The sequence below is a fragment of the Rhinichthys klamathensis genome, unplaced genomic scaffold (assembly GCF_029890125.1).
Source record: "Rhinichthys klamathensis goyatoka isolate OS25496 unplaced genomic scaffold, OSU_Roscu_1.1 h1tg000945l_1, whole genome shotgun sequence".
NCBI lineage: Eukaryota > Metazoa > Chordata > Actinopteri > Cypriniformes > Leuciscidae > Rhinichthys > Rhinichthys klamathensis.
Window position 1 is genome coordinate 164,887 of NW_026607270.1, and position 23,718 is coordinate 188,604.

General features: G+C 40.2%; 1 protein-coding gene across 1 annotated transcript; it reads left to right on the forward strand.

The window, feature by feature from the left end:
* Positions 1-1,944: 1,944 nt before the first annotated feature.
* Positions 1,945-17,397, forward strand: LOC130078649 (uncharacterized). The gene is made up of 13 exons (XM_056244224.1): positions 1,945-2,100; positions 3,248-3,441; positions 3,702-3,839; positions 3,940-4,069; positions 4,159-4,348; positions 5,138-5,279; positions 5,885-6,040; positions 6,123-6,178; positions 8,260-8,435; positions 8,529-8,929; positions 13,411-13,507; positions 13,585-13,762; positions 16,807-17,397. The coding sequence occupies exons 1-13, from the start codon at positions 1,975-1,977 to the stop codon at positions 16,959-16,961; spliced, it is 2,139 nt and encodes a 712-aa protein (XP_056100199.1). The 5' UTR covers positions 1,945-1,974; the 3' UTR covers positions 16,962-17,397.
* The last annotated feature ends 6,321 nt before the right edge of the window (positions 17,398-23,718 follow it).

The window sequence follows — 23,718 nt, forward strand, 5'->3', positions numbered from 1 at the left end:
GATTGGGCATGGTCCATGTCAATCAAAAGAGGTTCGCTCTAATGGGAGGGGCGTGTGTCTGAAGGTCTCCGAAAGCAGAAAGCAAGGAAATTCGCAATTAGGGTCATTTTGACACTTTTGGACCACTTTTCAGGGTCAGTATGTAAGTACATATATGTATATGTATATGTATGTATTTGTAGCCTATAAGTATGGCATCACGTAGGCCTGCCCTACACTGCACGAATTTTTCTTTTAAAGATTGATCTAAAGTGACAGTAATGACATTTATGTTAGCTACATATTTATATTTCAAATAAATGCTGTTCTTTGAACTTTTCTATTAATCAAATATAAAATATTAACCAGCACAGCTGTTTTCTTTTCAACATTAATAGTAGCCTAATAAGAAGAAGAAATGCTTCTTGGGCAATAAATCATCATATTGAAAATGATTTCTGAAGGATCATGTGACACTGAAGACTGGATTAATGATACTGAAAATTCAGCTTTGCCATCTCAGGAATAAATTACACAATAAAATAGAATATATTAAATCGTAATGATATTTCATAATATTAATATTGTACTGTATTTTGGTCAAATAAATGTAGCCTTAGTGAGCAAAAAAAAAAAAAAAAAGTGGTGAAAAAATCGTATCGGCTCCAAACTTTTGAACGCTTTGAATACATTACATACAATCACATAGTCCTGAATGAAGTCATTAATATTCAGTCATTAGCATTCATGTATTGTTGTTGTTACACAATCTGGCAAGGCCATACATCTTTTCAACAGGTTTTTTGATACTAATATATAACTTTTAAAGTCACACACAATAACAAAAGACATTATAGATTTATTCAAAATTAATACAACAACACTAGACAAATGCAGAAGGAGGCAAAATGATGTGGATGTTCTACACAAAACCTGTTCTGTTCAACTGTGTCTAATTCATCTTTTCTAGTTCTTTAGATGTCTCACTCTCTTCATCTCTCAGCTCTACATTTGAAGGAAATGTTATGGAAGTTACCCAACTGATTCTCTGAGTAAAGTAAAAGTCTTAACAATAAAACAACCTTATTGAGCATTACAGTAATTAGTTAGAGCTGATTTATTAGGGATTATAAACCTCAGGAGTTGCCCAAGGAGTACAAGCTGTCCTTACTTATTCCCTTTTGTTTTTTACAAACCAGTGTGACATCTTTCTTCTGTTGATCACAAAAAGGAAATGTTAGGGACTGACACCCTCAGTGTCCATATACATTCATTGAATTTTTCCCCCTGAAAATGCAAGGTGATCAAGACTGTCATTACATCCTTTGCATTACATAGAAGAGGAAGTTGACAGGTTTGGAATGACATGAGGCTGAGTAAGCAATGGCCTAATTAAAATTATATATATATATATATATATATATATATATATATATATAGAGAGAGAGAGAGAGATCAGATAGATGTTCTAGTGTTAAAGATGCATATCATTATATTGCTTTGGAAAAACGTATTGACCTATCATCATAGATTTAGCCACTATAGTTAATATGATTCCAGAGATACAACATGGTTAACAGTTAGATCATCTGAAATATTTGGTATCTTGTTTGTGAAATGTGAATTTCATCTTGATCGACTGCAAAAGTTGGTTTATACATTTGTTTTTTATCTTATTGCTACCCATATAAAAACAATTTCTTAATATTTTATGGAGTTTTGACAACATACTAATTTGGAAAATAATATTATTTTGCAATGTATCATGTTACCCAATGGATGATATTGTTATCTATATAATAAGGAAATCAAAGTTGATGTAACCCGATATAAATAATCTCTGTGTGTGGCTTTTTAAGGAAGCTGATTCCTGTCATTCATCACATGCTTGTCTTCAACTGGTGGAACAACTTAGACAATAACTTGGAGACAGAAGGTATCCACCCATTTCTCTTTGTAAATGGCATTGCTCAACGAACGTTTCCAGCAGACGCAATGGCACACGGCACGATGCTGCTGCTGCTGATTAGCTTGACTCTCGCTGTGGGACCAGCCGTAGGTTTCTATGGGGGTTCCATGACATTCACGCCTGGAAACAGATTTCCTGATGGATCCGTGGAGGTAAATACAGTTTTAACATTTTGAGTCTCACTCTGTTTATTTTTAATCAATTTCATTTGACCTCTATTTTAACTGTCATACAAAATATGTCAAATTAATTTTAAGTAAGAATAAGTAATCTAAACGTAGATGTGAATAGTTGTAAACGTGTAAAGAAAAAAGAGATGGTTGCTGTGTGTGACGATCTGCGGCTGGAGTGCCCGCTTGAGCCTCTGGGGGGCACTCCTTCCTAGTTTATTGTTTCCTTTATGTTTTACCCTGGACTGATTATGGTTTATTTGTTGCACCTGTTTTAGATTGAGCGCACCTGTCTTAAGCCTGAGTTTTCCCTTGGTTTATTGCTCAGTATTGTATGTGTCTGACTGCATTACCTAGCCTTGTTCCAGTTCCAGTTATCTGCCTGTTCCCGGTTTCCCGTTTGCCTTATCCCTGCACGGATTTGATGTTTGTTTGGACTGCTTACCTGGTTTTGACCCCTGCCTGTTTCCTTGTACCTGTCTCTGGATTCTCCTCTTAATAAAGCCTGCGTTTGGATCACCTCTGTCCATGTTCCATGTGCAGTTTCATGACACTGTGATGCAATGCTATTGTAGTATTATTTATAGTTATTATTCATATTTTGAATTTGTTCTCATTTATGTATTTTAAGTTTTCATTTTATGAGAAATGTTGTTATGTGCTTTTGTAATTTTATTAGTTTTTGATTTGAATATATTTAGCTTTAATTTATTTTTATTTCAGCTTTAGTTTTAGTCCTTTTAATACTTCAACTAAACATTTATTTCAGTAAGCTGCCAAGGCAACATTGCTAATTTTCATTAAACTTTTGAAAGTTTAAGTTTTCATCTAATATTTATATTTTACTTTATTTCAGCTTTATTTCAATTACTGAAAATGAGAAATTAGTCAATATAATTGATAATTGATGATTTATATAATAGTTTTCGTTAACAATAACAAAGGGAGGCATTGCTGTATCATTGCAATTAGATACACTGTTTTACATTGCTTTTACACGTATAAGTTAGGCAAATTATACAAGATTCAACTGTTTTTTTAAATAATATGATCAAAAGAAATCTCTCCTGAGAAAAATTCACTAGAGTTAAACATGTGGTAACCCCGGTATCCTCTATGCTTTATGCAGATGCACTTCTACTCCAGAGAGTCCAGTAGGGGTCCCTGTGGTTCTCAAGTCAACTGGATCTGTGAGAGTGGATCCTGTGGCGTCCTCACCAACACAGAACCTATGGAGACCGACAGCACAGCTCAAAATCTGTGGTGCCAATCAGAGGTTCACATGGCCACTAATGTCACTAGTAATGGTCCCTTCATTCTGAGGTAATTCTGATGCTACTTTTATATTATAGAACTATGTTCTACCTTAAGTTATTGATGATCGCAAAATATACATAATAGGTTAAATAATAAAATCCCAAAATGCACATACCAAAGACCTTAACAGTTAATAGTTTAGGTTAAAGGAATGTTATATGCTAAGTTCTGTGGTTAATGCGTAAAGTGAACTCATGCATTTAAACACATAAAATACATGACATTAAAAGAATGCAAATGTGCATTTGATCAAATGTCTCTTTCAGTTCCTCTGGTTGCTGCTGGGAAGATAATGTTCAGGGTGTCGGTGGATGGACGCTTCACACTCGTGTTGACACTGGCCAGCGATCTGACACTCAGTCTCCAAACAGATCCCCTGTTTCAGCTGCAATTCCAAACATAAGGTTTGTGCATTTGAATGCATTATTCACATTTGCCTTTATAACAGACACATCTACTTCCAAAAAAATAATCTTGCTCTATCTTCTGTTTGATAATATTCAGGATTCCTCAGAACTGCTTCCAGAATTTTCAATTGCTGGCACATGACCCAGATGACGATGTTGTGAGATGCAGGTTTAATGACGCCAACTGCACACTGTGCCATCAACATCCAAACATACATCTTCACAAGGTAATGTTTAGTGTGTGTGATACTGTATTATACTGTGTATATATATATATATATATATACAGTATATAATGGTTTATTCTGCTTTATAGGAATCATGCACTTTGCACACAGGAGATTCACTGGCCCTGGGTGTGCATGTGTTTGAGCTCATCCTGGAGGATTATCCTGTTTCAAACATAACTGTGATGGACCATAATGGGGTCTTCTCTGTCAGTAACGCATTCAATGACAGCAACCCAACTGCTCTCAGTCAAGTGCCTTTGCAGTTTGGAGTTGAAAGTGAGTGAGAATCACATTTGTACACTGTAGCACATCTGCTATGGGTCAAACAGAGACTCTCCTTTATGCAAAAAAAAAAGTTAGGAAGCTAATTGTATAGATATAGCCTTTCAGTAATCACACAATTGGATTCAATTGGGTAAAAAAAATAAAGAAATCTCTTTAAAATGTTTTTAACAAAGTTAGTCTATACAGAAATCTCATAATTTAATTAAAATGAATATCAGAAGAATTAAGTTGAAAAAGTAAGAAATATTCAGAGCAATCTCTCTGATTAAAATTCCTAAAACAGTAATCACAAATGACTGGAAAACCAGATAATACTAAGGTGTGAAATGTATAATCTATTGTTGAATAAAGGCATTGATAAAATACAAAGAAAGAAATTAAAGTCAAAAGTACATTTTGAAAGAGTGTATAGAGACACAGTATATTTCCGCCAATAGAGACATCAATCACCACCAGCGGAACATTAGACATTCATTTGTGTTTGATCGCCCTGAACAACCAGTTTCTGTCTTTTGGCAGAATGTGTGCAAGAGCCAGAAACAATGCAATAAATGACAAAAGAAAAATTGTGGATGAACAGGCTCAGTGGTTATTTATATCGCAGCATGTATAGAAAAAGTAGTAGTGAACTTATGTGTTCACAGTTTGTGGATGACGAAACCCTTAGAATGTCTATTTTTTGTCTGTTGTGCTAGCTCATTAATGAACCGTGTACCACTGAAACTGTGTATTGTGTGCATTGTTTCTGTGAATTTAAACACAATCTACGGCATCTTGCAGTTCTTCCACCAGCTCAGGGTTGTGTACCAGGGGTGGACAAGCCAAGTTTCTTGACATCAACTCCTTTGCATGGAGATGTACATCATGCTGCTGTGGGACAGGCTCACGAGATCACCCTCCAAGCACAGGTCGCAGACAACAGGTCTGAATAATGTTTGGTGTTACATATTTGTCTTCCACTCTTTGTCAGACAATTAGTTTTCACTGTCTTTAAACTCTGTATTTAATTGCATTTCACTTTTTTGCTACATTTCTGTTGCTATCAAACTTCAACAACTCAGCTAACAAGGAACGTTCCACTTTGGCGAACGTTCTGGCAAGGTTCTCTCAAAGTTATGAACTAACATTCTTCTAGTATGTTCAGTATCCGTTCAGAATTATTTGATCTTTAATAATGGACTCAAAACGTGACCACAAAAACATTATTTATACATTGCTCGTGTTTTGAACGTTCAGAGAACATTCAGTTATTTAACATTTTAAATAACTTGATGTGAACATCAGCAAAACGTTCTTAAAACATTTGTGTTTGCTAGGAGAGTTGATATACGGTATAAAAAAAATTCATTTCTTAGTGCAGTGACTTTTAATGCAGTGCAGTGATTAATTAAACTGATTTTACTTTATCACTAGGTCAAAGCATACCTTGATATCATATGCTCAACTGTCAATGTTTGCTAAAGCAGTTTTTCCATGTGCCAATCACTTGAGTTGATGTTATGTGATCTTTCTGTTCCTCTTGTGTAGCATCTTTGACTTCCAGGTCAGTGGCCCCTCTAATATGTCTAAGACCCTGACAAGTTTGAGTAATGGGGTTATGATGGCAACACTGACCTGGATTCCACAGGAGACGGATCTTTTTCGCCATGTACCTGTGTGTTTCACAGCAGAGACACCTCACAGGTAAAGGGGGATCTAAGTTCACCGGTAATTTGTGTTCTCTGTATAATTTCTCAAGAGTTCTTTCCTCTCTTTTATTCATCAGGCAGTCAGAAATGAGGTGCATTATTGTGGTTGTGGCAAAAGCAAGGGTTCTATCAGGTAAATGTATTTGCAGACACATCTTTTATGTATTTGAATACATATGTGAATGCTTAAAGCAACACTAAGTAAGTTTTTTACCTTAAGATAATGTTTTCAAAATCGTTTCAGTGGTTCATCAAGTCGTGACATGGTGAAATGCACTTATGCCACCGCTTTGCGGTCCTTTATCTGATATATCCACGCTATGTAAGATTGCCAGATCAGCTCGCGTTTCTGTAGTCCGAATGAGACATAAGAAAACTACAAATTTGACTTGCTTTACGGCAAGCATTACAATTGCTGATAGGTGGAGCGTACTCGACAGTAGACTAAAACTACATGTAAGGTACCTAGCAGCCGGGTAGCTTTTGAATTGTCATCATGATTCCAAAGCCGGTGCTGGATAAACAGAGAGCATGTGCCTGCGTGCGACAGTAGGATGCGGTAGGCTAAATTATTTACGACAGCAGTAATGGACAATTCCACTTCCAACCTGTAGGGCGACCGCAGAGGAAAAGTTACTTGGTGTTGCTTTAAGCAAGTACTGGTGCATTCTGTGTTGTTTATGAATGAATCTGTGTTTTTGAATGAATCTTTTAAGTGAATAAATCATCCTCGCGTTAATCGTTCTCAACATTTGAAGCATGTGACAGCAAACTGCCGAACTTTCTAAAGTTTTATGGCATGTTGTTTGTTCAGGTAATGTGTTAACGTTAAACTCGTAATTGTTTTAGGTTATAGGCTGCTTTGTTGTTATTTGTGGAGAAAACAATGCTTTGACGCTCTTTCTAGAGTTCTTTACCTTATTGGATTTGTAGACATGCTAAATATTTTGATTAATTGAATGATTCAATAACATAAAGCTCAAATATATTCCCTTATTGACACCTATGGTGCAAAGAGCCACTGAACGAATCAGTGAACAAATCTTTTTGGTGAATCACTGAGGATAGACCAAAATCCTCACCACTTCTAGCAAGTACGTATAAACTAGTTGAACAAAATTAATAGTACATTGTACTGACATTGTAGTCAGTTGGAGTTGTGATTGATGATTGGAGTTGTGACTGATGATCAGCTAAGCTTCACAGACCATATTATTACAACGGCCCGGTCCATTACAACGGCCCGGTCCTGCAGATTTGCTTTATACAACATCAGGAAGATCAGACCCTTCCTATCAGAGCAGGCCACACAACTCCTTGTCCAATCTCTTGTTCTATCAAGACTGGACTATTGTAATGCTCTCTAAGCGGGCCTTCCGGCATGTACTATCAAGCCTTTGCTACTGATCCAGAATGCAGCAGCAAGGGTGGTCTTCAACAAGCCGAAGAAAGCCCACATCACACCTCTCTTCATCTGTTTGCACTGGCTGCCAATAGCCGCTCGCATCAAATTCAAGGCACTGATGTTTGCCTACAAGACAACCACTGGGTCTGCACCAATATACCTAAACTCGCTAGTTCAGACTTATGCGCCTTCCAGAAGCTTGCATTTTGCAAGTGAACGACGCCTCGAAATGGCATCCCAAAGAAGCACAAAATCACTCTCACAGTCTGGACTGTTCCCTGCTGGTGGAATGACCTTCCCATCTCAATTCGTGCAGCTGAGTCTTTAGCCATTTTCAAAAAATATCTAAAGACACATCTTTTTCGCCAGCACCTGACCAATTAATTCTAGCACTTGCCTATTCTATTCTATTTGTTTTTCTGATTTAAAAACCTTGCGATGTTTTAACTGTACTAGACTAACTGAGACTTGTTACAGCACTTGTATTGTTGCCCTCTTGCTGGTCTGATTGCTTCTATTGTTCTCCTCAGTTGTAAGTCACTTTGGATAAAATGTCTGCTAAATGATTAAATGTAAATGTAAATGTAAAATTAAGTTGCTGGGCGGTAACAAACCTTAGTACTCAAGGGAGTTACCTTCAAATGTATTTGGAATAGATTAATTGCTAATGTCCACTGAGAATGTAGTGAGTTATGAATTGTGTTTGTGCTCATTGCGCGAATTGTGTGTTTGGTTTTTTTCATGATTTAAATGCAGGTTACATAAAAATACACTAATCATGACTTAATAAATGTATCATATCTTTTAAGGTGAAGCAAAGGTCATCTGTGACGATAACAGTATCAGCATTGTAGTCAGTAAAGCCTCCATGGATGGCATTGACCAGGACTGGCTTCAACTGCGAGACCCCACCTGCTCTCTTACTTCCAATCAAACCCACATCCTGGGCACAATGTCCCTCAACACCTGTGGCACTACGATGGATGTATGGAAACTGTTTTATATTCTTCTAAGTTCTTTTTGGAATATTTGAGTGTTTTCATTCTGATTATTTTTTTCTTCATTTAACACCAACCAGGACTCTGGAGATTTCTTTGTCTTCCATAACGAGATCAACTCCTTTGAAAACCCGAATGCTGTTATCACCAGACGCAATCAAGTTAAATTTGACTTCTCCTGCCAGTATCCCAAAATAGCCAGTGTGTCCAACCGCTATGTCAACCACAAATCCGACTACATCTTCACTGAATCCAGCTTTGGCACATTTAGTTACTCATTTGAAGTTTTCACAGACCAAACCTTTAACAGTCAGGTAGATCCTAGCCAGTATCCAGTGCAGGTTCAGCTGATGGACAAGATCTACATGGGCATTGAAGCCCGTACTGCTCTCCCAGAGGTCACACTCTTCGTTGAGTCCTGCAGGGCCACTCCTGAAGACAATCCGTTCAGTCCTGTCTTTTATGACATCATCAAAGACGGGTAAGACTTTATCATGAACTAGATTTTTACATTTTCAGAATGAGCAATGTCATGCACTAATGACAGAGTAAGTTTATTCATTATACTCAAGTTTGTCACTGGTAATGTTTAAAACACTGCAGGACTGTTGCAAAATTAAAGGCTCACTGGGTTAAGCTTTTGGTCTACTAACACAAAGGTTTCAGGTGCAAACCCATGTAGAAAGTTGGTGTTCTCCTTCAAATACATGGTCGGTCTTCAAGGCTTTGTTGAAAACCTCACAATGGCTTTCCTCAAATAAGGAAAATTTTATTTATTACGTGGCTGCAATGTGAAAAAACAAGTGTGAAGCTAAAGATTTGATGTACCTGAACCCTTATTCAGTGCTAAACATACTTATTTGAACTGTATTAATGAAAGAAAAATGATTAGTCATTTAATTGTAAGGTCAAATTGCTCAAAGCACTTAATGTCCCCATGAAATCAAAATTGAAGTTTTTTGGCTTTTAGTATGAGCCTTACTGTTTTCTATAAGCTAGCGGACCCCCAAACAATGACAAAATTCATATTTAGAAGAGATAAGCATTCAAAACTTAGTCTCTCACTTCCACCAATATGGATCAATGATTTTGATGACATCAAGCTGCACTTCAGCTTCTCATCAGATTTTCTGTCCAATCAAATGCTCTCTTGAATCTAAAGCGCACCGACCCAAACATTATAAATAGACACTGAAGCTGCGTCTAAAATCGGTCATTTGTTCACTCAGTTACTATTTTCTAGATGGTGAATAGCACATAGTGCACTATATAGGGAATAGGGAATGATCCAAACAGTGTAAATATGCCCTGTGTCACACGAACCGCCACAGCGCACACAGTCTTCTCCGGTCCAGAGACACATTAGCACAGATCATCTTGCGGAACATCTGCGCGAGTCTGTGCATACCAGAAAACATATCGGACCCATTTGAATTCTGCACAGAATGCTATATTTTAAAGCAATAAGGAGGACATTAAGAGAAGAAACGTTTAGAGACTAGGAGGAAACTGCGGCTTTACCGAGCTCAATGGCTCTGGCCGAGCTGTTATATAAACTAAATGCTACTGGCTATTTTTAAAAAGGGGAGGAGCTGTTTTATATGTCCCGCCCTGTTTTCCTGTTTCAGTGGAAATTACGTCAACACATTGAATAATGCTGCAAACACTTGATCTGCTACTGAGAGATCTTTAGAAGCGATTTCTGTGATCTTATAGAATGTTACAGTAGAGTTTAATAATAAACAAAAATTAATAATCAATTAAGACATACATTACCATTTATCCAGCAGGGACACATGAATTGATCAAAAGTGGCAGTAAAGACATTTATAATGTTACAAAATATTTATATTTCAAATAAATGTTGTTCCTTTAAACTTTCTATTAATCAAAGAATCCTAAAGAAATTATATTATGGTTTTCACAAATGTATGAAGCAGCACAACTGTTTTTAACATTAATAATAATAACAAATGTTTCTTGAGCAATCAGCATATTAGAATGATTTCTGAAGGATCATGTGACATTGTAAACTGGAGTAATGATGCTGGAAATTCAGCTTTGACACCACAGGAATAAATTACATTTTAAAGTATATTAAAACAGAAAACTTTCTGGTTACGGACATAAACTTGGTTCCCTGGGATAACAGGAATGAGCATTGCGTCAGACTTTTCTGACGCTGTGAGGAAACTGAAGCCTGATTGGTTCATATCTGTGCACGTCCATGATTTTTCGGCAGAGTAGCAGCAGCATCGACTCGCCAAATGCGCAGTAGCATGGGAAGCTACGCAATGCTCATTCCCGTTTTCTCAGGGAACCAAGGTTACTGTAGATCAGTAACTGGAATGTTCCCTTTCGACATGGTTCACTCACATTAGGTCAATCTTTTAGGACCCTATGGGGAACGCACTGCAAAACGGAGTACTACTAGCACAGAAAGGAAGCCATCCTGCGAGGCCATAGCCGGGGGGCCCCAGGGCAGGCTACCAGAGATAGGGACCTAGAATATGACCTATAAGGCAGGCTCGGGTTTGGAACCGGAACCTGTGGGTATGATATCTCTTAGAAAAAACCCTGAGGGTGGAGACTGACTAGGCAGACAGAATCAGTGCCTGAAGGGCAGGGAGGTCTAAGTTGCAGTCTCCACTCGGTACAGAATGTCTGCACCCGTGTTCATGGAGCCCAGAACATGTATCGCTCTCACTGAGCAGAGATTGTCCTGTGCCCACAGGAAGAGGCGACGTGCCAGCCTGTTCAGCAGACGAGACCTGAAACCTCCCTTATAATTTATATAGGCTACCACTGTCATGCTGTCCTACCGGACCAGGACATGGTGCCCTCTGAGTTCTTGCTGGAATTCCTTAAAGGCCAGAAGTACTACCATCATTTCCAGGCAGTTGATGTGCCAGCCCAACATTGATTCCATCCAGGAGCAGGGGACCAGGGCTCTGGTGCAGCCGTGGGTCACCCTGAGAATAATGCGGTCCTCGCGCCACGCTTGCCTTCAACCAGCGTAGTAGTGGCCGCACATGTAACAAGCCCAAGGAAACTACTGAGGAGGCTGCTGCCCTGAGGCCCAGTAGCTTCTGAAACATTTTCAGGAGGAGGTTGCTCCCAGCTGTAAATGCCACCACTAACTTCAGAATTTTCAGGGAGCGTTCCGGCGAAATCCAGGCCTGCATTTGGGACGAATCGAATACTGCCCCCAGGAATGCGATGCGTTGGCTGGAGGACAGCGAGCTCTTGCTCAAGTTGATCCTGAACCCCAGACTTTCCAGATGGCTGAGGAGCAGAAAATTAAGCACACACAGTTCCTCCTTTGATTGGGCTAAGAGCAACCAATCGTCTAGGAAATTCAGGACGCAAACTACCTTTCGTCTCAGGGGGGAGAGAGATGCATCCATACATTTCGTAAAAGACAGTCCGAATGGTAGGACTGTATATTGGTAAGCCACCCCCTCGAACACGAATCTCAAGAACGGTCTGTAATGGAGCTATCTGGATATGAAAGTATGCGTCCTTCAGATCCACTGATAAAAACCAATCCCCTGGGCAGATCTGAGGGAGGATTTGTTGCAAAGTTAATTCTGAACGGCCGTCTTATCAGAGTGTGGTTCAGACATCTCAAATCGAGGATGGGCCTGAGGCCGCCATCCTCCTTGGGGACAAGGAAATAGCAGTTGTAAAAGCCTAACTCGCTGTGGGCTGCAGGGACTTCCTCTACTGTGCCCTTTGCTAGCAGAACTTATACTTCGGCTCGGAGGACGTGAGAGTTGCTGTCTGAGACAGAAGTGTGACGCCTCCAATGCCCAGAACTGAACAGGGGGTTGGGAGGTAAACACATGGTCGTTTTGGTGGTAATCTGGCCTCTGCGGGACCCAGCCTCCTGCTCCTTGTGTCCGAGATATATTAGGACTGCTTAGGTGGCTCAGGGACCAGCTCTACCTTAGGACGGGGTCCCTAACGCCTGGGAAACGGGTAGCGCTTTGCTGAGCGGAAGCGCTGCTTCACCTCAGGTTCCACCTTTCGTTGGGGCTGAGCGGGTGCGGGAGCCGGCTTGGCGTGCTGTGGAGTCAACGATGAACCAGCTTGGCCACGAGTGTAGATGTAGCTCTGCATGAATTGGACGAGTGGGAGGCTTTAGCCTTCCAGCCAAGGGTGGACAGTGATGCGCAGTGACGGCTTCCTCCAATGGGGGAAGTTTAGTATAGAATTTTTCCTCCACGTCGTCAACTGTAGGGAGGGCCGCTGAAGAGCAGCTAGAGCAGCTGGTCTCAGTGAGTCCATCCTCGGCGTGGACTTGTTGCGTCCCAGGCAAGCTACATCCGAGTCATGCTCATACAAGGGAAGCAGGGGAACCCTGCATGAGCCACACTCGTGGCGTGGCATTTTGCAACAAACGTCGCGTAATTTGCTCTTTTAGAATATAAATTTGCTCTTTCGGCTTTCGCAGGATGACATTTGCTCTTTTGCATTCGCCGGAAAGGCACCATTGATCCGCTGCAGGCGGCTTGCTTCGATGGCGAGTACAGAGGCTTCTGTGTTGTCGTCTTCAGAATCAGCTAGGAGATGATCTTCGCTCTGAAATTGTTCCCGGTTTCTGCAGGCTGAAAAGCCACTTGTCATCAGGCTTCAGTATTCGGAGAAAACTGAGTTTCCCCCTAGTGTCAGAAAAGACTGACGCAATGCAAGTGAACCGTTTCAAAAGGGAACTGTAATTATTAACTGTAATATTCACAATATTACTGTTTCTGATCAAATAATTGCAGCCTTGGTGAGCAGCATACACTTAAAAAAAATCTCATTAAGGCATGATGAATGTTTTGTGTTGCATTTTCTCTCTAACTTGAAAAATAATACACAATTCCAAGTATTTATCCAACCATTGGGAAAAATACTGAAACTGAACACTCTCAAGATGTGTTCAGAAGTCCTTCAGTTCTTTGATTGTTATTTCAGGTGTGTTATGGATGAAACAGTCATGCCTTACCCAAGTGACTCCACAAAATATGACTTTGAGATCCAAGCTTTCAAGTTCACAGGAGGCTTCGATGAGGTGTGATACATTTTCATAACAATAATGTGTAAATTGTGTTGAGCAGGAACCTTTCAATATAATAATCGTGTTGACAGGTGTACATTAGCTGTTCCGTGATCCTGTGTGCAAAAGACAGCTCGAACTCCAGATGTGCCCAAGGCTGCCTCAGTCAAGCCGCTCGCAGACGTAGGCGAGACGTGAGCCAAGAAACAGCTAGCCACTACATCACCCAGGGTCCCCTGCGTGTGGCAAGACAGACTCATAATTCTGCAGGTATATGAATATGGTTTAAAGGGGTCCAATTATGCTTTTTTACATTTACAACTTTCTTTAGTGTGAAATGTTGCTGTTTGAGCATGAAAAAGGTCTGCAAAGTTACAAAGCACAAAGTCACTCCAAAGGGAGTTATTGTCTATATCAGTAAGCACTGTTTCTGAACTCCCTGAAACGCCTCGATTGTACTCTTGAGTTTCTTCCATGAACGTAGTACTTATAATTTCACAATATTTCTCATTTAAATAATTCCCACCCATGGCATACAGGAAAAAAAAAGGAAAGAAAAAACTCACATTAGGGAAAGGGGCGTGACATTTACTACATTTTTGAACATTAAAGCATGAAACCCTTTTCTAGTGGATCCCAAAAACAAAATCAGACTTTGAAAAAGAGCATAATAGGTCTTTAAAACAACAGTTTTAATTTTTGGCTTAATCATTCCTTTAAAGGTGCAGTGTGTGATTTTTAGCGCCATCTAGCGTTTCGGTTGCGAGTTGCACTAAGGGCTCAGCCCACTGCACACCCCTCCCTTTTGAAGAAGCTACGGTGGCTAAAACGGGACAAACATATCGTCGTCTGAGACAGCAGAGAATAGCCAGAGTAAGCCAAGAGTGTGTAACATTGTCACTGTTTCTGTACCACAGTCCATTATAAACCACATCATGGATAAAGTTTACAAAGCCATAGTCAGGTGAGGATCAAGGGTCTTAATATATAATATAATAATAGTAATCAGCTGATTGTCTCACAAACGTAACCAGCACATTTCTCCCCACATAGCAAAACCATAATACAGCGAGGGAGAAGAACCACATGAAACTATGCAACTATATATTTTTTCTAACAGGGTAGTAAAAGTTTAGCTGGCTAATATGAGCTGTTACTGTGGCTGAGCTGGTTAAAGCGTAAAGCCTTGTTTAAACTCGACGCGTCCGCATGAGCCCAAAGGTGCGCGCGGCAAAAATGACATGATTGTAACAGCGCGCGCGCCTCCGCATCCCCTAGACACCATTTACTACACACAATAGGCTTTTTTTCTCTGATTTTGAAAACTCTTCGCGATCGACTTAAAATGCTTCCAAGATCGACTTGTCGACCGCGATCGACGGGTTGGTGATTCCTGTAACATACTGTTTTACGGTCAATGACAAGAGTACTAATCAGCTGTCTCACGAACGCATACCTGCCAACTTTTGAGTTTTGCTCGGCGTGAGATTTGTTGACGGGGGGGGGGGGGGGGGTAGAGACGAGTGAGATTTGTTGACGGGGGGGGGTCTCGCTCGCGCAAGGTCTCTCGCTCGCTCTACGCGGTTTGGAGCACAATCTCTGTCTCGCATGCACGCTCGCTCTAGATAACGGGAGATTTTTAACGAATTTGCGGTTTAACTAGTCGATCACGAGTGGCTCAACAGGTAGATATATAGATAAACTCATCTTCCAGGCATTTGACCGCCCGGGTTGACACTTCAGCGTGAGAAATCGGGAGTGTGGCGTGTGAGCGTGTGAAACCAATCAAATGCGGGTGTCTCACGGCCAATGCGTGAGAGTTGGCAGCTATGCGAACGTAACCAGCACATTTATCCCCACCTAGCAAAGCCATAACACAGTGAGGGAGAAGAACTAAGTTACAAGAAACAATCCAACTACATATTTTACACCACTGACAAGGGAAAAGTCACTACTCACGGTGTCTATGGCCAGCTTCTAGCTTTCTGCTGCTTCTCTTTCAAGGTAGTGACGAAACGCTCTCTGTAGCGCTGTTTGTTCGCTGTCGGCTACGGTAGAAACTATGTCAACCTTCATAGAAGGGGGTGCCCGCGGTTATGTAGATATAAATGTCTCATTCTAAGGTAATAAAAACATTACGGTTTAACACTAGAAGTGCCAGAATTCCATAACTACTAGAACTGCCACAAGCGGTCATTTTAACCGTTAGATTGCAATCTCTATATCTTTAATGATAAATACCCAATTGAGAGATTAATGCATTTATTGTATTAGGATATCTTTTAAAAACAAAACAACACCAAACTGTACATTTAAAAAAAGTTTAATTATACATTTATAAATAATAATATCAGTAGCCCGTAATTATCGCATATTCACAACAGATAGCGCTATTTCCAAATCCATTCAACATAACTCAGAACAAGATAATAACAACTGAAAGTATCTTATTTAGATATTCTGAGAGAGACAATGTCACCTGTTTATGAATTCGCTGTCTTCTTTCTCGTCTTGTTGTGTGTGTGTGTGTGTGTGTGTGTCTGTGTGTGTGCGTGGTCGCTGATCATAGCAGCTGATCAGCACGCCCGCTCTGATCAACGCGCCAGCTGCAACTGATCAGCATTCGACCCTTTTTAGTGTTACTGTTGTCGCCTAGTCTTTGTCAGATCGTTGTGGATTTTTCCTGCGTGTTTGTTCCCTGCCTGTATCCGTTTTCCGTGTGTCATCCCGTGTTCAGCACTCCATGGTTCTACACGCAGCGTCCCTGTGCTGCCAAGGGCTTCATACCGGACATATACACACCTTAACTCTCCCAGCATCTGACCAGCTCTCGATAAACATATCTGTCATTTTGCAATTGAATCTTCTGATTATTTCCTAATAGACAAAGTTCAACCGCGGGAAATGTAACAAAAGAATACCGCGAAATTCAGTGCGGTCAATATGACCGTCTATGGCCGAAATAGGTAAATATGTTCATTTGTTTTTTTGCCTTATGTGTAATTTATATTAAAAACATTTTAAATGAAAATACAGACACTTTTAGGAAAAGTCAGGTACCAGCAGGATTTTATTAATTTTTTCAACAAAGTTATTGCAGATATAAAATTCAAAACGGTCAAAATGACCGCCGTGGCCGTTCTAGTGTTAAGTAAGTTCTTTATACACCACTGAAAACATTAGTTATTGATCTCATATTGCATTTCTGTTAATAGATACTCAAAATTATTACACATTGCACCTTTAACAGCGACTGACTGTAATATGATTTCTGTCATTATTTTCTATTTAACTCTTGCTCTTTCATTTTGTAGCCTCAAATGATGGTGGATTTCTACACATGAGCACAAGCACTGGGGTCTTTGCAGGACTCTTTGTTGTCTCCATTGCGGTGGTGGCAGGGATGTTGGTATATAATGCCAAAAGAACAAGATCAGTTGATCGCATGCATCTACTGTCCACTCTCTGAGATCCTTTAAGTGGCCAGTTTGAGTAGACACACAAAGAACACAATGAATTGCAATTAAATTCTTTCTATTTTGATAACATATCTTATACAAGAGCAGTAAATGAACAGTTTTTGAAGGTAAATGGTATAATCGCACAACAATGGCCTTTGGTATGGCTGGTATTGTCCTAATTCTTTCAGCATATTGTCTTCTTTCCCCACTTATTTCCTTCTTCACTTTCACTCAACATGCTTCACTGAACATAACACGCTAACCAGGATATATAATTGTTGGAAAAAAACATGAACTTTCACTTGAATATTATGGTCTGGCATTTTTTGGGATGAAATGTTGTTTAAAGAAAATAAACGTTTAAAAATGAATGTTTGTGTTTTGGGGCAGTGACAAGCAATAAGCATGTTTCTGTATTCTTGAAATAAAATGTCCATTTAAGTATTTATTGTGATGTGTTGGTCCATGTGTGCAGAAAGTTTTTATTCAGTCATTATTGCATGGAAAACCGCTTTACGTTTCTTCATTACAAGAAAAAAAGAACTGGATTCATTGGAGAAGCAGCTCACATGTAGAGCAAACAGAAGAAAATGCTGAAAGAATTAAGCATAAGTGGTTTTATAGATTAGTTTTTATGCATACTTCCCCTCATGAGATAAAAAATATATATAAATGTCACTCAAAAGAAGCTATTAATATATTTAACGTTAAAAAGCTATATTTTATGGGACTTGCTTTATAAAAGTCTTACATACTCATCAACCCAAAACTGTTTTATTCTCACACTCTCTTACCGATGCTTACAGTATGCACAACTTTTATCTTGCTGTTACTCACTCATATCTATTATATAATTGCAATAAACCAATTCCAACTGCAATCTTTCAGATTACAAGAAAACAACATGTAACATAAGAATTTTATGTTTCTTTATCTTTTTATGTAATTATTATCATCCCTAGTGAAAAATAAGTATACCAAAATGTATTTGAAAAACATTTATTTTAAGCTAAGTGTAGTACAAATGGAATTACATATTTATTTACTTAATATAAATACCCTGCCATTGTACTTTTGGTAGGCCTATACTAAATTGGTATACTTAAAGAATGCTAAATTGGAACAACTAATGTTGTATGTAATGCACTTTCGATTTGCTAAGTATTGCTAAGGTCCAATTAAAGATATTAATTTGATTGTGCTAAAATTTTACTATATTGCAACTGCAAGTAGGTACCGTACACTATAAATATCTTGCATCTTAAGACAGTGGTCATTGTCACAATCCCAGACTCTGGAAGCTCCCTCTCTCGTCACCAGAGGGCACCCTCACCTGAATATTAATCCCGTTCATTACATTCATCTCTCTCAGCCGGTCTGACGCTAATCACCTTCCACAGCTGTTCCCCATCTTCTGGGCTTTATAGCCCTCTCTCTCACTTCGTTCCCTGCGAAGTTTTGCATTACCTTTGTGATCATTTCTGAGCGCTCATCTCCTATAATTTGTCTCTCTGGTTTGACCCTGTTTCTGTTCTTTGACTCCTCCAGTTTGCTGCCAGCCCACTTAGACCTTTGCCTGGATTTCTGATTCCGATCTGCCCGCTGCCTGTCTCGATCCTTTGCCAGTACACCCTGCGCGAATTTTTTTTTTTTGCAGGATGGTAGGGGAAGACTCATGAATATTCATTCCCCTAACCGTCACTGGGGTTCTGATGACCTACCCCTAACCCCGCCCCTAAACCTACCCGTCACTGGGGTTAAGACCAATTAGGGATGACTTCCCTAATGAATATTCATGAGTCTTCCCCTACCATCCTGAAAAAAAAAAAAAAAAATGATGTGCATTGTGCAATAAAGAAGTATTCTCCAAAATAAAGTTTAATTATAATATTTATATCAGTAAGTCTCAAGCGATATGTCAGTACATATGTTAGCAGAATTTGTACTATACTGAAATGTATAGATTTTTCCACTAGGAATAGGTCAAATTAAATAAGGAAAAGGGCACATTTTAATAAAAATATTCGCATTTATTTTGATTAACAATAACAATATCTGGTAACGCTTTAGATTACAGCCCGGAAAGTACTGGGTAATTAAAGCAATTTTACAGCGTAACCTTCGGTAATTATTGTGTACCTATAACGTGCTTAAAATAAGGGAACGATATTTTAAGTTTGGGGAATAAAGGGGTAACAACCAGGAGAATTAAAAAATTATTAATATTGTGAGTATTATAGAACTAAGGGGTGCTTATTATAGAACTAAGGGGTACTTATTCTACTATTATGATATAACAATCTTACATTTGTGATCAATTTAGCAAGAACATACACTGCGTACCTTTTTGAAATAATGGTGAACCAGTATACGCTTTATAAATAGATATAATAGATATGTACCCTGTAATTTTTTTAATGTGAAAACTGAAAACGAAAACTATTGCAACTTTTGCTTAAATATTGGGTAAAGATACTCTTGTTTCATGTAGCTTGTTACCCTCTTGTTCCGTAGTTACAGGGTAAGTGTGACATTGCGGGCTGTAAATTAAAGTGGTGCTTGTTACCCTCTTGTTCCATGTATTTACAGGGTAAGTACAATAAAAATGCATTCACACAATCTTATATCACTGACTCGGAAACCTTTATTTATTATACAAGCACCACTTTATTTATTATACAAGCACCACCCTGTAACCAGTATTTAAAAAAAAAATGCAATAGTCTTAGCTTTTCTTGCCTTGAAACATGTTAGCCCAAACTTAAACATCTGCACTTTTGCTATCAAAAAAAAATAAAATAAAAGCATAAATGCATAGATACTGTATGTACCCTGTCATTTTTAAAAAGCCTATACAGTATGTATTGCCTTGGTACACAATTATTACAAAAAGGTATGCAGTGTATGTTCTCGCTAAATTGCTCCCAAATGTAAGATTGTTGTATCATATAGTAGAAGAAGAACCCCTTAGTTCTATAATACTTACAGTATAATATTTTTTTAATTCTCCTGGTTGTTACCCCTTTATTCCCCAAACTTTACATATTGTTCCCTCATACTCACATGTAAGTACTTTATAGGTACACTATAATTACCGAAAGTTACTCTGTAAATTCCTCTTAATTACACAGTATTTTCCGGGCTGTAATCTAAAGCATTACCCAATATCTGTTCAAATTCATCTAAAAATGATCAACACTCAAATATCAAAACTATTGCAGTGTTTCCATTCAGTCTTTATGGGGTGTTTCCTCTGCTGTGCATTCTTTATGTAGAAGTAGAAGAAACATAAAAGTAATAACACCCAACATCCACAGCAACAAACCTGCTTATTAGGTTTGTGTTGAAATACTCTAACAAAAGAAAGTAGTCTTGGATTCGTGTCACCTATACCTCAGATGACTTACTGGAAAGCACAACTTCCTTTTCCTGGTAGTGAAAAAAATGATGTGACAAAAATGCTGCAGGACAGGTTGTGCGGGGGGGGGGGGGGGGGGGGGGGGGTAAGTTGGGGGTTTTGTTGACCTCAGTTTATTTATTTGTGACTTTTTCATATTTTTTTGTGTAAAATTAAAAACCATTTTTTTGTTGGAAATCCAGTGTCCTCGTGCCTTATACCCACTTTGCTTTATGGTCATTGCGAAGTCTTTTACTGTCTATGGTGTTAACTGCATTCCTGAGTGCTGTTTCTGTTTCATGGTGATCTTCTGCCTGTCTCCCTGGATTTCCCTGCGCCTTGGACGTTATTATCTGAATGGTTTGCTCTGTGTTTTTGACCTAATGCCTGTTTTGTGGATTACGATTCTGGATTTTCCCACTCCCAATAAAATTTGTGTTTGGAATCGGATCCTCAACCCATGTTTCAAAACAGTTTCGTAACAGACACACTTTGCTTCAGTATATTAGAGTATACAATTTTATAAAGTCATATGCATTAAATGTTTTTTTTTTTTTTTTTTAAATACACACATTATATGATATGATTTGCGAGTGAAAGTAGAAGGGGAAAATGAGATCTCAAAAATGTTGTGCATCTCTGTAATCTCCTTCATTTGTCATCTTTTATATGTTGTACATGAATTATCAAATACAATAGTTAATGGTAGCTTTAACTTATGTCATTTCTTTCACTGCTTTCATTGACTGTCTATATTCATTCCAGTCCAAACTGATTTTTTTGCTTGTATTTGATTATGGATTCGACTGACATTTTGCTCATAAGCAGTAATTAGACGCATGCATTTGCAAAAATAGGAAACACTTTACAATACAGATGCACTGATATGCATAAAATCATGTTTAACTAATGCATGATTAATAAAGAATTAAGTGATGCAAATGATTCATTAAAACAGAAGGCTGGAAGTTGAACTTTGACACATTGTGGAATTTAACATACATTTACACTATTAGTTAATACTAGATATCGATGGGGTATTATTCTATGATTACACATTTCATCAATAGCAACAGCATATATGACTTAATCTATCAGCTCAAACATTAAGCATTAACTCAAGATTATCTGTGTACTAATTAATCATAAATTAATGCATATTAGTGCACATATATTATAAAGTGACACCCAAAAATGCATTTGATTAAAAAAAATGTCTTTGACATAAAAAGCTGATTTATGACCTTCCCTAACATCATGCTATCATGAAACATGCCACATTCCACGTGTCGGCTGTCATATGTTAATATACAGGATTCTAAAACATATTATCAGTTTCATTTCTTGAGAAAGAACTGTAATTTTTGACAAAGGCTGCCATTTATCTTTAGTCGGGTGTTTTAAGATGTTTATACTTAATTAAACCAGTGCACTTAAGCAATACTGAAACATGCAATCATACTGTGACGATGCAGCAAGGAAGAAGCGGAGAGATAATCCAAATGCAAGCACTTTAATAAAACAAACAGGTAATCCAATGGAACTCAGGACAGGGACAAGAACAGCAAACAACTTCAATGACCGACAAAACACAACTGAAACACAGAGGTATAAATACACATGCAGACAGGCTAAACAAGATAACAAGGGGGCGTGGTTAATCCGAGACACCTGGGAAGACTAATCAACATAACAGGGAACAGCTGAACATGGAACAAGACACATGGCAGGATCACATGACAAACAGGGAACCACATGACAGACAAGAACAAGGAACAAGACACAAAACCCACACCGTGACATAGCCCCTCCCCTATGGGCGGCTCCCGACGCCCATAAAAAAACAAAAAACAATAGTTCAGGAGGGTGGTGAAGCGGAGGCGGTCTTGGGGGAGGGATGGAGGGCCAGGTCCATGCAGGGGAATGGGACCAGGGCATTGCAATGGCGGACCTGGGTCGTGAAGCGTGGGCGACCAGGGCTGAGCAGGAATTGCAGACGACCCTTCGGGTGGCCAGGGAGGAGACGACCCTTCAGGCGGCCAGGGAGGAGAGGACCCTTCAGGTGGCCAGGGCGGACCAGATAGTTCCAGCGCCCAGGGCGGAGCAGGCGGCCAGGGCGGAGCAGGATGCGCAGGCGGCCAGGGCGGCCAGGGCAGCGAAGACCCTTCGGGCGGCCAGGGCGGCGAAGACCCTTCGGGCGGCCGGGGCGGCGAAGACCCTTCGGGCGGCCGGGGCGGCGAAGACCCTTCGGGCGGCCAGGGCGGCGAAGACACCTCAGGCGGCCAGGGCGGCGAAGACACCTCGGGCGGCCAGGGCAGCAGACACCGGCTCAGGAACAGCAGACACCGGCTCAGGAACAGCAGACACCGGCTCAGGAACAGACAACACACACACTGGCTCGGGAACAGACAACACACACACTGGCTCGGGAACAGACAACACACTCACTGGCTCGGGAACAGACAACACACTCACTGGCTCGGGAACAGACAACACACTCACTGGCTCGGGAACAGACAACACATTCACTGGCTCGGGAACAGACAACACACTCACTGGCTCGGGAACAGACATCACACACACTGACTCGGGAACAGACATCACACACACTGACTCGGGAACAGACATCACACACACTGGGTCGGGAACAGACAACACACTCACTGGCTCGGGAACAGACGACACACTCACTGGCTCGGGAACAGACAACACACTCACTGGCTCGGGAACAGACATCACACACACTGGTTCGGGAACAGACATCACACACACTGGCTCGGGAACAGACAACACACACACTGGCTCGGGAACAGGAACAGACAAAACACACACTGGCTCAGGGGAAGTGACGTGAACAGTCTCCGGATCAGCCATCTTGTCCGTAGACCCTGGCTCGTAGGAAGTGACGTGAACAGTCTCTGGCTGTGCAGACGTGACGTGGAAAGTCTCTGGCTGTGCAGACGTGACGTGGACAGTCTCTGGCTGTGCAGACGTGACGTGGACAGTCCCTGGCTGTGCAGACGTGACGTGGACAGTCTCTGGCTGTGCAGACGTGACGTGGACAGTCTCTGGCTGTGCAGACGTGACGTGGACAGTCTCTGGCTGTGCAGACGTGACGGAGACAGCCTCTGGCTGTGCAGACGTGACGTGGACAGCCTCTGGCTCGGCAGACGTGACTTGGACAGCCTCTGGCTTGGCAGGCGTGACGTGAAGCGAGGGCTCTGGACTGGACAGAACCAGTGATGAAGGCGGTTCTGTACTGGACTGGACCAATGGCGAAGAGGGCTTTGAGCTGGACAGGTCCAGCGGCGAAGACGGCTCTGGACTGGATAGGACCAGCGGCGAGGGCTCTGGGCTGGACGGGACCA

Excerpts from the sequence above, each read along its gene's own strand:
- LOC130078649 (XM_056244224.1), top strand. The coding sequence starts at position 1,975 with ATGGCACACGGCACGATGCTGCTGCTGCTGATTAGCTTGACTCTCGCT. Across the intron at positions 6,041-6,122 it reads ACAGCAGAGACACCTCACAG|GCAGTCAGAAATGAGGTGCA; the intron begins GTAAAGGGGGAT and ends TTTATTCATCAG. Across the intron at positions 8,436-8,528 it reads CCTGTGGCACTACGATGGAT|GACTCTGGAGATTTCTTTGT; the intron begins GTATGGAAACTG and ends AACACCAACCAG.